Source organism: Vespa crabro, chromosome 20 (genome assembly GCF_910589235.1).
Source record: "Vespa crabro chromosome 20, iyVesCrab1.2, whole genome shotgun sequence".
In the NCBI taxonomy this organism is placed as follows: domain Eukaryota; kingdom Metazoa; phylum Arthropoda; class Insecta; order Hymenoptera; family Vespidae; genus Vespa; species Vespa crabro.
Genome location: NC_060974.1, coordinates 4,852,918 through 4,866,267, shown reverse-complemented (window position 1 = coordinate 4,866,267; position 13,350 = coordinate 4,852,918). Strand labels below are relative to the sequence as shown.

The 13,350-nt window shown below is 33.4% G+C and overlaps 3 protein-coding genes across 8 annotated transcripts; 2 read left to right on the top strand and 1 right to left on the bottom strand.

Moving 5' to 3' along the window:
* Positions 1-112: 112 nt before the first annotated feature.
* Positions 113-1,316, top strand: LOC124431145. Its single transcript, XM_046978659.1, has 4 exons — positions 113-277; positions 346-465; positions 541-719; positions 842-1,316. The coding sequence occupies exons 1-4, from the start codon at positions 220-222 to the stop codon at positions 917-919; spliced, it is 435 nt and encodes a 144-aa protein (XP_046834615.1). The 5' UTR covers positions 113-219; the 3' UTR covers positions 920-1,316.
* A 614-nt stretch (positions 1,317-1,930) lies between these two features.
* On the top strand, positions 1,931-7,161 carry LOC124431136 (cationic amino acid transporter 2). Of its 2 annotated transcripts, none has more exons than XM_046978640.1 (11): positions 1,931-2,049; positions 3,402-3,648; positions 3,761-4,045; positions 4,198-4,302; positions 4,407-4,785; positions 4,867-5,006; positions 5,126-5,228; positions 5,358-5,506; positions 5,578-5,744; positions 5,841-5,949; positions 6,017-7,161. In XM_046978640.1, exons 2-11 carry the CDS (start codon positions 3,411-3,413, stop codon positions 6,112-6,114), a joined length of 1,773 nt encoding a protein of 590 aa, XP_046834596.1. In that variant the 5' UTR covers positions 1,931-2,049; positions 3,402-3,410; the 3' UTR covers positions 6,115-7,161. The 2 variants fall into 2 exon arrangements, with proteins under 2 accessions (XP_046834596.1, XP_046834595.1); XM_046978639.1 differs by lacking the exon at positions 1,931-2,049 and adding an exon at positions 2,596-3,179.
* On the bottom strand, positions 6,893-12,499 carry LOC124431131. 5 transcript variants are annotated; one of them, XM_046978609.1, is made up of 12 exons: positions 11,740-12,499; positions 11,425-11,671; positions 10,652-11,181; positions 10,459-10,571; positions 8,707-10,369; positions 8,502-8,632; positions 8,278-8,367; positions 8,087-8,197; positions 7,894-7,994; positions 7,419-7,514; positions 7,167-7,285; positions 6,893-7,103 (listed from the first exon to the last, which is right to left on the bottom strand). In XM_046978609.1, exons 2-12 carry the CDS (start codon positions 11,428-11,430, stop codon positions 6,989-6,991), a joined length of 3,075 nt encoding a protein of 1,024 aa, XP_046834565.1. In that variant the 5' UTR covers positions 11,431-11,671; positions 11,740-12,499; the 3' UTR covers positions 6,893-6,988. The 5 variants fall into 5 exon arrangements, with proteins under 5 accessions (XP_046834565.1, XP_046834564.1, XP_046834566.1 ...); XM_046978608.1 differs by lacking the exon at positions 11,425-11,671 and having other exon boundaries at positions 11,713-12,499; XM_046978610.1 differs by lacking the exon at positions 11,740-12,499 and having other exon boundaries at positions 11,521-11,706.
* Between the last annotated feature and the right edge of the window lie 851 nt (positions 12,500-13,350).

Here is a 13,350-nt window from a genome sequence, read left to right as displayed (position 1 = left end):
ATTTGTGGTAAAGGCTTCTGTTTAATATTACAGCGCCAACGTATACATACTATACAATATGAATCATAAAATCTATGTTAAATTGTATTTGTAACGCTAGATGGCGCGTCTAACGCTAATGGGTGTCGTCCAAGTCAAATTAGTAAATTCAAAGACACGCTATACATGCATCCGTTTTATCTTGCAGTTTAACTTTTAATATTAAAAGTAATCAACAAAATGTGGTACTCATTCAAAATCTCGTACATAATTCTCGTTATCTTGTCTAATCCGATTAGTGAGTATTCGTAAAATAATCTATTAATGGGCTATCATTATTTTAATATAATAAACACATTGTTATAGGTCACGCCCTGGAATGTTATGTTTGCACGGATCAGGCCGATAATGAAGACAAATGCTTAAAAAGCATAAAAATATGTGAACAGGGAGAGGATGTATGTTTAACTGAAATCAAGTGGGGCAGTGAGTTTTCCTAAGTTTCTTAGTTTTATCCGGATAGAGGTTATGTTACAACTACTCACATCCGATCTTTCACAGGTACTCCGTATTGGTCGCAAGGTGCAAAGAAACAATTTTATATTTCCAAAAGGTGTTCGACGAAAGTAGAATGCGAAAGGATAAGACGCAATAACATGCCATTGTGTACTCATATTTGGTATCAAGATTGGAAATGTTCGGAATGTTGTCACGGAGACAAATGCAACTATTATATCATTGTAAGTATAACTTACGCTATATATATGTATATATAGAAACACACAAGCGCGATTAATCATGTACTAATCTTGAAAGACGATGTTATCTTATAATTACTTTTTTGTCCGCTCCATCGATTTAGTCAGATGCAAGCAAAGTAAGAGCTACTGTTGGAAGTATCATCTTGGCATTACTTTCCGTCTTTCTACTTGGTAGATAAAATTGATTATCGTATTAAACATTGCTTCCATTTATTGGAACATGTAGTATTACTCAATATCGAAGACACGAGTCCATTATACGTCGAATGGAACGTGACAGATGTCTGTATCATCTCTTGATTGGAAAGCAACGATGTAATATATTTAACATTTTATAGAAACGTTAATTAGTTAATAGGTATATTTTTATAATATTTTATAGGAACGTATGAACACTTACATTTAATTTACAATACAAATGTTTTGTACAAATAAGTTTTGCATAGAAGAAAGTCCGTCCATAATTTAGACTATTTATATATTCATTATATTAGTTAATAAGTATTTTTTATATAACTTTAATACATAATTGTCCAAGCATTTCATATTTATTCGATCATCCGAAAGACAAATACATACATACATATATATATATATATATATATATATATATATATATATGCATACATATATATATATATATATATATATATATATATGCATACACACACAAAAGGTACTCATACCGCATGTATATGAATTATTTTTATAGGACAGTAGCATATACCTACCTAATGAAATGTTACTTTCCATGGAAATATTTCATGTAATTTTATATACATACATGCGTATATGTATATTTGGACGCGCATAGCTGGATGCTCATACGCGAACATTTGTTTCTATGTCAATGCATATAATTCCCGTCCACTTTGTTATTTTAATAAAGATATTTTATTAAGAATATCCGTTATTCCTTTTATAGATGAATTTCATTCGATCATAAATCTTTTGTTTTACATGTATTCCAAAGTACAATATCAAAATCGTATTTATAATTTTAACAATAAGTAATTCCCCGAAATGACAAAGTCAAGCGTACGAAACGTGTGTGAGAACAATATTAAAAAAGAAAAAAAAAAAAAAGAAAGAAAGAAACGTTATCGATTTATCCTCTTTATGATCCAATCGTATATCATACTTGTCTTATTGGGGATAATCTGCCCATATCTGTTGAGATAAGACGGAAGAAAAATAGTTATATATTTGGTAAAACAGTCCTTATAATCGATAGTTGATAGAATTGTCCCAGAGTAGAACTGTTTCGGAATAGCAGAAGCTGACAAGAGAGCTCGAAGCTCTTCTTTGGGTGAGTTTATACAATATTTCTTTTCTTCGTGCGTAAAAACATTTTCAAATAAGAAGAAATAAATGATTAAAGAATTGAGATTGATTAACGAGAATTACGAGAATAACGAGAAGTTGAGTGAAAACTTGTTGGAAAAACGTGTTGAAAAAGATCCTTTGATTTCGTGGCAAATCTTCTTTAATCATTTTCTGATATATTCGTCAATTGATATTATATCACGAATTCGTCTTACATAAATATATCGAAAATATGAAAGATTTAAATAAAAAGTGATATCTCTCGTTCGCCTGCCAAGCATGCATCATTTAGTGTTTACAATGAAATTCGATAAAAATCCCCGCTTTTGTAGTGTTATTCATATAAAATGCAGAATATCGTTGGAACGAAAAAAAAAAAAAAAAAAAAGAAAAGAATGAGTACTCGGAATACATCCAGTGATCGTATCGATTATCGTATTGATTATCGTAGAAATATGTCGATCCCTTATCAACAACAGGTAACAATAACCGAAATAATCTGATATTTAGATAACCATAAAACAGAGATTGTCAGACACGACAAAGCGAAAGAAACGAAAATAAGATATAAAAACTCAATTATCTACTTATTTGAGATTTGAGAAGTATATTCCAAGGAAATATATACTTAGGCATGCAGATGCATATCGTTGGAAAATAATTCTTATGAGAAACGGGAGAGAAAAGAAAGAAGAAAAAGAAATGGATTCGAGCAGAATGAAATGTTATATTAATTACGTTATCTATGCGCTTGTAAATAGATAAATGAAAGCTTCATCATTGTAAACTCGTGACACGGTACAGTTTCGTGCTAATTTTCCATCGAAAGAAAGGATCGCGATCGAGAATGATTCGATATAAAAGATTCATTGTTAGATAAAACTTAAAGCAAGGCCTATGTTGTTAAGAAATATAATTCGACCAATTGAAAGATTTAAAGTATCGGCATTAGGCACGACGAGCGTTGCGCACAATTTAACGAGCATTATTTCAATTAACGCTTAGTCTCGTGGCAGACGCGAATCGATAGAAACGCTAACATAATTCGATCCTAAGATCGTTCGTAAGACCCTGTAGACCAAAATGGATTATATATTGATGAACGTTTTACCGGTAAGTAAAACGTTTGCTCACTCGTTTTTATTCGTAAATAAAAATGGTTTCGTTAGAATTAATGCGAAAAAGACACGAGCTCGAAGACTCGACACGAGTGCTTCATCGATCGATTGGAGGATGATCAATTTTTCTTGCATGCACGCGCACGTTCGATATCATGTTGTAGAGGAAAAAAGAAAGGAAAAAGAAAAAACCAACAAACGTCATAACTTTTTACAGTTACTCGATATGAAATTATGGAATTTCCGTAGTCTGTACAAAGCCTTCAGTCGAAAGAAGCGGATAAATATTAATGCAAATACGAAATTGGAGAGATGCCTATCAACGTTGGACCTTACAGCTCTGGGTATCGGATCCACTCTTGGCGTTGGAATTTACGTCATGGCAGGATCAGTCTCAAAAAATATCGCAGGACCAGCCGTTGTAATCTCCTTCCTAATTGCAGCCGTGGCATCGATATTTGCCGGTCATTGGGCGTTTACCAATCGCTTTACACATTATGTCGTTCTAATCGCCAAAGCTGAAACTTTAGTTTCGCTCGATTCCCTTCGATCGATATTATAAATATATATTTTCAGGTCTTTGTTACGCTGAATTCGGGGCGAGGGTGCCGCGAGCTGGTTCCGCTTATGTTTATAGTTACGTGACAATGGGTGAATTCGTCGCCTTTCTAATAGGTTGGACGCTAATCTTAGAGTATATGATCGGTTCGGCTAGCGTGGTACGTGGCCTTAGCACCTACGTCGATGCTCTCTTCAACAATAGCATGAGAAATGCCTTTGAAACGGCCGCTCATATAGAATTTGAACACTTATCTTCTTATCCTGATTTCTTCGCCTTCGGTATCACCCTTATGTTTTCCGGTAACTATTCCGATACTATTATTAATAAAAAAAAAAAGAAGAAGAAAAAGAAAAAGAAGAAGAAAAAGAAAAAAAGAAAAACATCGAGCCGAAAGTATATACATAAATAATTTATTACCGCACTTATTACATTCGTACGTAACTTTTCACAGCTGCCTTAGCGTTTGGCGCCAAAGAGTCGTCCACTGCAAATAACTTTTTCACCTTGGTGAATCTCTTCGTCGTCCTCTTCGTGATAATTGCCGGTTCCATCAAAGGTAATATCGTATATGCACTGGTAATCTATTACGATTATGTTATACCTTTTTGCTAAAATCTCTCTTTGATCGCATAATTTTGATCAATGCGTATTTATTCAAAGCTGACGTTAACAATTGGAAAACTCGGCCTCCTTGTACGGAAACAAATTGTGATCGGGGAACAGGTGGATTCGCGCCATATGGAATATCGGGTATAATAACCGGCGCGGCAACTTGTTTCTATGGCTTTATCGGCTTTGACTGTGTGGCCACTACCGGCGAAGAGGCCAAAGATCCGCAAAGGTCTATTCCCATAGCTATTGTTGCTTCTTTAACCGTTGTATTCCTCGCGTATTTCGGCGTCTCAGCCGTATTAACTATGGTACTGCCGTATTACGAACAAAATCCCGATGCTCCTTTTCCACATCTCTTTGAGGTGATCGGTTGGGACTGGGCAAAATGGGTAGTGAGCGTCGGTGCGATTTGCGGACTATGCGCTAGGTAACGATGATAGGATATGTACGTACGTTAATTTATACCTATCTATATACGCACGCGCATAAATTAATGATATAATTGCAGCTTATTAGGCGCAATGTTTCCATTACCAAGAATAATTTACGCAATGGCATCCGACGGATTGATATTTAAATGGATGGGAAAGGTAAGTTCAAGATTTCATACACCCATAATGGGCACTTTCTCTGCAGGAATTCTTACAGGTACGAAAACTATTTTCTTTATTTTCTTTTTCGTCCCTTGCAATCTATTAAAACACCATTCTTTCCTTCTGTCGCTCTCTCTCTCTCTCTCTCTCTCTCTCTCTCTCTCTCTCTTTCAGGAGTTTTAGCAGCTATGTTCGAGCTTACTCAGTTGTTAAATATGATGAGTATAGGCACACTGCTTGCCTATTCGATAGTTGCTGCCTGCGTTCTTATATTACGGTAAGAAAATATACATATTATGTATATGCATTTCGATTGAATATATTTTGCAATAGGATGCGCTGTAAGTAATGACCATATGTATGTTAAGTAATGAACAATTTTAACGACAAATGTTTCTTCACAAAGATACGAAGAAAGTGAAGCATACGAGAAGAAGGACGATCGTGATCCAAGGACTGTGACGTTTGTCATTAAGCAACTAATTAATGCTAACAGATTAGACCATCCTACGAAATTAACCGGACAACTGGTCACTTGCCTCGTTTTCTGTTACTGTAATATTTCATTACATTGGCGTGAGTATTTCTCTCAAGTGATAGTAACATAACGATGATCCTGATTGCAGTCATTATTTGCATTTCTATTACGGCGATGATTTCGCAATTTTCCAAAGAAATCGCTAACGGCAAAGCTCTTTACGTTGTGCCGATAATCGTATTGGTCACCGCATTAATCTCTACTCTAATCTTTATCTATCTTCAACCTTCGTCGGGCAAGAAACTTGCATTTTCGGTACGTTACATTTTTTATATCTACCACATGTTTCTTTACTTATCGGTTAAAATAATTGACCATGCGACAATATATCATGACACGCTTCTGCCTTAGGTACCTTTTGTTCCCTTTTTACCAGCAATCAGTATACTTATTAACATTTACCTTATGATGATGTTGGATGCGATGACTTGGATACGATTCTTGATATGGATGATTATTGGTAATGCAATCACGCACACTTATGTATTTATGCACGAACGTATGTATATATAACATGTTTCATACAGGTCTTGTAATATACTTCTTCTACGGTATGTGGAATAGTAGCAATAGAGAGAAAAAACCATCGAAACCAATGGAAGATCGCTCCAATGAGGAAGAATGAAAAAATAATAATTTTACTCTAGAGTTAGATGATTCTATCAGCGAACTTGCCATCTACGTTTTTATTAATTATTGGGTGCTAAAAAAAAATTGGCCGGATTGTTGAGAAAGAAAGAAGAAAAATTTATTTCACTTACAATAATGAATAATCTAATGTAGGCGCATGAAGAAAGAAAGGAATTCTTTGGGTACTTTTAATTTTTCTAAAGGAGTATAATCTTTTTAAATTCTTCTTCGTTGACTAAAGCTATCGCTTGCCTAAGGTCCTTCTTGGACCGGAAGAAATATCGACATTCTCGAATGTTTCGAGCGGATCAGTCTTTTCTCGGAAACGTCGCACCACGTAGGGACTATGTGCCTTAGCCATTTGATTTGACAAATATTTATTTATTAAAAAGAAATGTTTCGTGCGATTGCCACTCGGATTTTTATAAATTCACGATCGACGATCGAACATAAATCGGACAGAATAAAACAAACGTATTAAAAAAAAAAAAACAACAATGTTGCATTCAACTTTGTGGATCAAGTTGGCGGACGGACTGTTTAAACTCTGGTTATTTTTTTGCGATTCAGTAGTGTCGCCAGTACTGATCCAACAATACCAATTATCGAGACTTATGCATTATCGTTCTTAGTCTACGCAAAAAAACAATTTTCAATTATAATTGAAGAAAAACAAATAAAATATCCGTCACCTTTATCGGATTTGATTAAACTTGTATAAATGTACGATAATCAATAAAAATGATTAAAAAAAAGAAATTAAAAAAGAATTCTTCAAAGAGTTATCATAACATGTTATTGTCATACATCTTATCGGAAAACGAGAACTTGCATTAACCAACTATCGTTAAAAATACAAGAGGATAGATTTATAACTGAGATATTTGATCGTCGGACAAAATGTCGTCCGCGTGTGGAATACTTTTGTAATAAGTGTACATTAGATTTTGTTTCTTAATAGGTGACTGTTGCCTTATGCCATATCTGAAATTAACATTAACATTAAAATTGACATCTTTAATAAATGTATGCTTTTAACGATCTTACTGTTTTCTACGTTCATCCGATTGTGATACGGCAGCATTGTTCCTATCCGTTTTTTGCAGATCGGTTGATCTATGTGCCCGTACATCAACTCGCTGTTGTAAATTAGTAGTAGGTAATGACTGTGCGATAAAATGATATACGTTTAAAAATGAAAATATTATTTTATAGATGTGTATTATGAAACAACGATCTTCTGTTAAATCAAATATACACGATATTATTATTATTATTATTATTATTTATATCACATACCACGATATTTTCATCTTCCGACGCATCATCAGTTGCACCTTTTTGTCTAGAGATTTTAAGATCGTTAGATCGATCGCACATCTTTCCTTTCGCTTGCTAGAAAATATTATTAGATTATTGATTTAAACAACTGCCAGAAAGGAGACATGCACGTTGAATGGAAGAAAGATTTTTCAACAATTGAATGAATATATATGCAAGTAGAAACTATTATGTATAATATCGATCAACTTATCCGTAAAATGTATTTTAGCATTTCTTTTTTTTCTTCTTTTTTTTTTTTTTTTCTAAAATTAAAAAATCACATTATCTTTTGATATATGTGCAGGTGCCGTATAATTACGACGTGTGCTCTTATTGCTTTCGTATTTGCATAATTCTCATTAGCTTTATTACTTTCTCGAAACATTGTACGGAATATGGATTTTGAAAGTGATCTTCATAAGGAGTGATGTTTAAAAAGAAATCGTCATACCAATTTGTTGCTTGTATTTTCAGGCAATCGAGCTATAGAACACTTCGGAGAACGACCCGTTGTATAGACTACTTCGTTATCTCTAAAAGCAACGCGCTCTCCTAAATATTTAATAAAACATAATTAAATTGATAGGATGCACGATATAGTATCTATTTTTAAAATACTATTTAATGTAAAAATACTTCTCTACCGGTCCAATAACTCAACGGTGGAAATATCCTACGTCCTCTTGAACTTGTAGGTACATTCAATATATCTATCATATCATTTCCTACCTTTGTTACCATTTCTCTTGTATTAGCTTAACAAAAATTAATGATAATAGATGAGAAGCAATAGATTATCGGACGAGAAGATAAGTGTAATAAACTGTTATAATACCTCCTCGATATGATTTCCACATTTTACAAAATTCGTTTATATTAAATGGGCATCCTTCGCGGCAATATCTCAGTAATTCTTTTGGTACAACTAAATATAATTATATATATATATATATATATATATATATATATATATATATATATATATATATATATATATTTTGTTATATACGATTTATAGAACGTAAGCGTTATCGTATATTGAAATGCGCGTAATGTTACCGTGTTTAGAATCGCGCAGATCTCCGACGAGTCGATAAACTTCTCGATTTGTATCTTCGATTAAATTTGTCGATAGCCGTTTCCGTATACGTTCAGTCGTAAATTTTCTATGAACCACGTGGCCGGCCTCGCTACGTAAATCAAAATGATAAGTCACAGATCGATTTATTAAGCGTAATGCATTCTTACTTACTTACTTACTTACTTGAGTAATTTACCTTCAAAGACCAAACTTAACTCGGAAGCGGACTTAAGGTCAAATAAAACCCTTGGTATCCAATCGGACAATAGTTGAGGTTTCCTTGCGCTTAAAAATGCATCGTTCGATGTGTGCACCGAACGAGGCGTTTTAATGGAAGATGTCGAATTTAATATTAAAAAGGGCGTATCCGTGTCAAGGGTAATAGGATCTATTGCATTTTCATGATTCATTTTTGAATTGCATGATTGCATTTTCATTGACTCGTCTTTCGAGTCACCCTTATGTTCACCAATAAGGTCGGTTATAATATTTCTGCACAAAGTTGTTTCATCCATCATATTTTTATCATTGGTCGCATCTTTATTTGGGTTTATATCAAGAGTATGACTTTTCACAATGGGCAAAGGTGTTGACGTTACGTTCTGCTTTTGTTTCAACGGCATCATTTTATTATTGGTGGAACGGTTAACACCGTTCTCACTAGTTCTATGAATTAGATCAACATGATTCGCATCGACAAAGGTATTTATCGTCTTGGCTTTTTTCCCACTGGGTTCTATGTTCTCCGTCATGTTCAAATGTCTCTTACATCTAAATTCGGACAATTTGATTTCCGAATCGTGATTTTCCATCTCGTCATTATCAATACTTGTATTGGTAATAGAATTATTACGGTATATTGGTCGATTTCCTTTTGCCAATTTTACATGACTATTATTTACAGAATTATAATTTGTTCCTCCTCTCCTTTCCTCAGGTTGATGCCGCCATTTAACTGACAATCTTTCGTTCGGCAATAATGTTCTTTCAGATATGACAGTCGCATAAGTTTCACTTGCAAATACTTCAGAGTCCTTTTTAGGCGATCGTTGTAAAGTCGTAACAGATGTCTCCTTATAGGCACCTTCCACCATCTTGCACCTATTGCGATCGGTGCAACAATCGTTTAAAGCTAACGTATCATGACATTCCACAATACAAGATCTTCTTTCCGAATTACTTATCACTTCATTACCTTGTATTTGGTTGGCACAGAACGCAGACTTGTCATCACCATGGTATGGGCCATTATTATTGATCTTTTTACCTGTATCATTTGACATCACTCTATAGAGATAAACATCATTGAGAGAATGAAACATTTGTATTATTTTGATAATGTATTCTTCAGGGCAATCCTTATGCCGCAAATTATTAACGATAATATCAATTTTATCTTCCTCCATGTCTCTCGTTTTATCGTCTTTCAGAGGAAGAGACAATCGACGTATATTAACATTTTCGTTCTGACATTGATTTTCCTTATAATTATGCGTTTTCTTTGTCATCACGCTAGGAGCGTACATGTTAATTTTAGTTCGATCCTTCCAATTATTACCGCATAAACTGCTAAAAGATATTTGGAAATTAGAGACATTTGGCATTTGTACAGTTGAAATAACTGTGCCTGACTCGTTAAACTTCGGTACATCTTCTTCGTTCGTACGTTCAAATGTTAGATCGGACATTTTGCCATTCGCGTCATTATCGTTATCGGTAATTTCGATTGGCCAATGAAAGTTTGAATTCGAGCCCTTGGAAATAAATAATTTCCATACTTCAAGTACATCTTCCCAATCATCGGGAAAACCATTGAAGAATTTCTCTCGGACGTATTCTGGTAACTCTAAATAAATGAAAAAATAGCGGACCTATCATAAAGATAAAATAATTATTTATTAATTAATCCAAAGTTGGTAAAAAAATTCTTCTTACCGTTTCTATTGTCCACAATATTCCCTTTAAGATGATATATTTGTTTAAAAATAGATTCCAAGCTTCTAGCCGTCAATCTATTAAGTATGGGCTTAGTGCGTGCGATTTTCCCGCTATGAAAAGTAAATGCGAAGAAGAAGAAGAAGAATGAAAAAGCATTACAGATAAGATATCAGAGTCATTTGAAAATTACCTTTCTAATGTTCCCTTAATAACTAAGTGACCATTTTCATTTAAAATAACTCTCCAGTTAAAAAAAGTTCTATCTGATCTTTCCTCGGGGCTTCTAATAATGCCCACTTCAGGACGGCCAAAGTTATTATTATCGCCTTTTTTTCCCTTTGCATTGTCTTTCTGCGATTTAAGAAAATTGACATTATCAAAACCGTCTCCCTTATTTGACAAATATTTTTCCGTCGCAGACAAATTCTCATTAATCAATAATGTTTTGCCATTGAAGGAATCTTTCTTTCTTAAAGATCGTTCGTTAGTTGAGGATGTAATTATTGGTTTATTTATAGTATGTCTACTTTTTTTCTTTGCCACGATATTTCTTAAATTGTTACTAGAGGAGACAACTTGATTTTCTATCCGAGATGATTGCAAAAACAACCCGGTGCAATTCATATCTTGCGTATCCGCTGGATTGATGCTGGATATACTGGTATATATGGAGGGTGGGGCTAATTGGTTGTATATTCCTCTTATATTTTCCTCTTTCCTCTGTAAAAGCAAATATCAAAGAATGATTCTAACATCTTTTAACGTTCGTCTATTTAAAGTTTGCAAATTTCACTCGAATAGATGGGAAAAAACGCGCACGCATCTTTATGCACATATCTATTATATTGAGACACAGACGAAAACATATTAATTATGTAAGATATGCATAATTTATGATTTAAACAATATGACATTTAATACGTGCAAATGAACGTTAACGATTCGTTAATATTTAAAACTTACCTCCATTGTGTCATGCGCCAACCAACAAAATCTTTGGTTGCGTTCAAAAATATTTCATTTTTCATATTTTGAACAGTAGAAATAACTACTACTTACGTAGCCGCATATAAACACAAGTTTCCTTTCTTTTCTTTATTTTCAACGACTCTTCAATTAGCTTTCTACAACATCACTACTACGCATAATTTTCGAAAAATAAAATCTCCAATTTGATCATCCAATCGATATAATAAATAGCGCGCAGAGACTACAAGAATTTGCAATTATTATTCCAACGAGACAACTAACCGTTTGAAAAGTAAGAAAACCAGTTACGTAGTCAGCGTCGCCAACTCCTGACATGCTCCGGACAACATTGCAATGGGATATTTAGTGAGTTACTAGCATTCTTTAAATAGTTACTTTTTGCCTCAAGTAGTTGATATACACACACACACATATATATATATATATGTGTGTGTAGGGTACATTCCTACAAATAAGAAAGTCACGTTAATTTAGCGAAACACAACACGCTTGTCCTTTTGCCTCTTACTAATCGAGAATCTTGACGCATCATTCATGCCGATGCATCGTTCTTCCAATGAATCGATTTTTCGAATCGATCCAAAATATTAATGTACAAAGTATCATTTCGATATATTGAAAATCGCGTCTCAGAGGATCGATCTTCGAGAGATCGATTTGAAATTAATATATCTTTGTCGAGGACAAACGTTTTTTATAACGTTTTAATATTATAACGCAAACTAAAAATTACTCTGGCGAAAGGCAGAGAAAAATTCCACTGATATGTACACTGGTATATAGCCTCCTTTTCTACGCGTACACTTGAAAACTGAATGCTAAAATTATGAAAATAATGTTTGAACGTGTTACTTATTATCTTATTTTTTTTTCTCTATCGCTTTACCAAGTTCTATTATAAGTAGGCTAAAATTACATTTGCTCCTTCCTTCTCGGCACATTTTCAACATGATAATCGTCACATTTTTTTTTTTTTTATATTTACCAATGAAATTTTCTTCATGATTAAATCTTCCCGATTAGATTAGATACATTATCGTCACTATTTAAAAGTGTATAAACACTTCTTCATTCTTAAAAATATTGGACTCTACCTTAGGATTTCATTTGAATAGATGCATCAAAATGAAATATTATAATATTAATGCATTTTTTGTTAGAAACTAGATCGTGATTCAATCTAGTAGACGAGGTTGAGCACGTATCTTTATTCAAGTGACAATTGAATTTACACGGAGGTAGTAAAAATGAGAGATCACAGCAGTTGCCTTATTTGAATAGATTATTAATTATCGCACATAAGTGTAATAATATCAATGTAACATAATATTTTCATAATGTTTAAGCACTTATTAACTTGTACAACCATTACGAATGGGAATACAACGTTGGTTTAGTTATATACAATTTAAATTTCATTAAAGTGTATCTATTGGAAGCACAAGGTTCCTATAAATAAAATCATTAAATTGTTTAGTAAAGTGACAGGTCGCACGTCATCTCTCTCTCCCTCTCTCTTATATTTACGTGAATGACTCTTTATTTACTTTATGGCAAATTAAGTGAAGAATTATATAATTATTAATTATTAAGGTAAACTTCCTTTGATATAGCGCCGATACATGGTATTACAAAACGTCCTATCGTATATATATATATATATATATATATATAATTCGATAATCGTGTAGGAAAAATCTACCTCATATGAATAAACTATTAGAATATGTACACTATGTATAAAAGGGAGAAAAGAGAATGGCTATTATTTTATTATGATATTACCATGAATATGGTGTGGTACGTAGGAACAGGCTATTTCAATGAATATTCTTCTTAATGTTACAGAGTAGTACCAATGAAATATCCATTTAACTCGTTATTGGAAGATAAATTGTA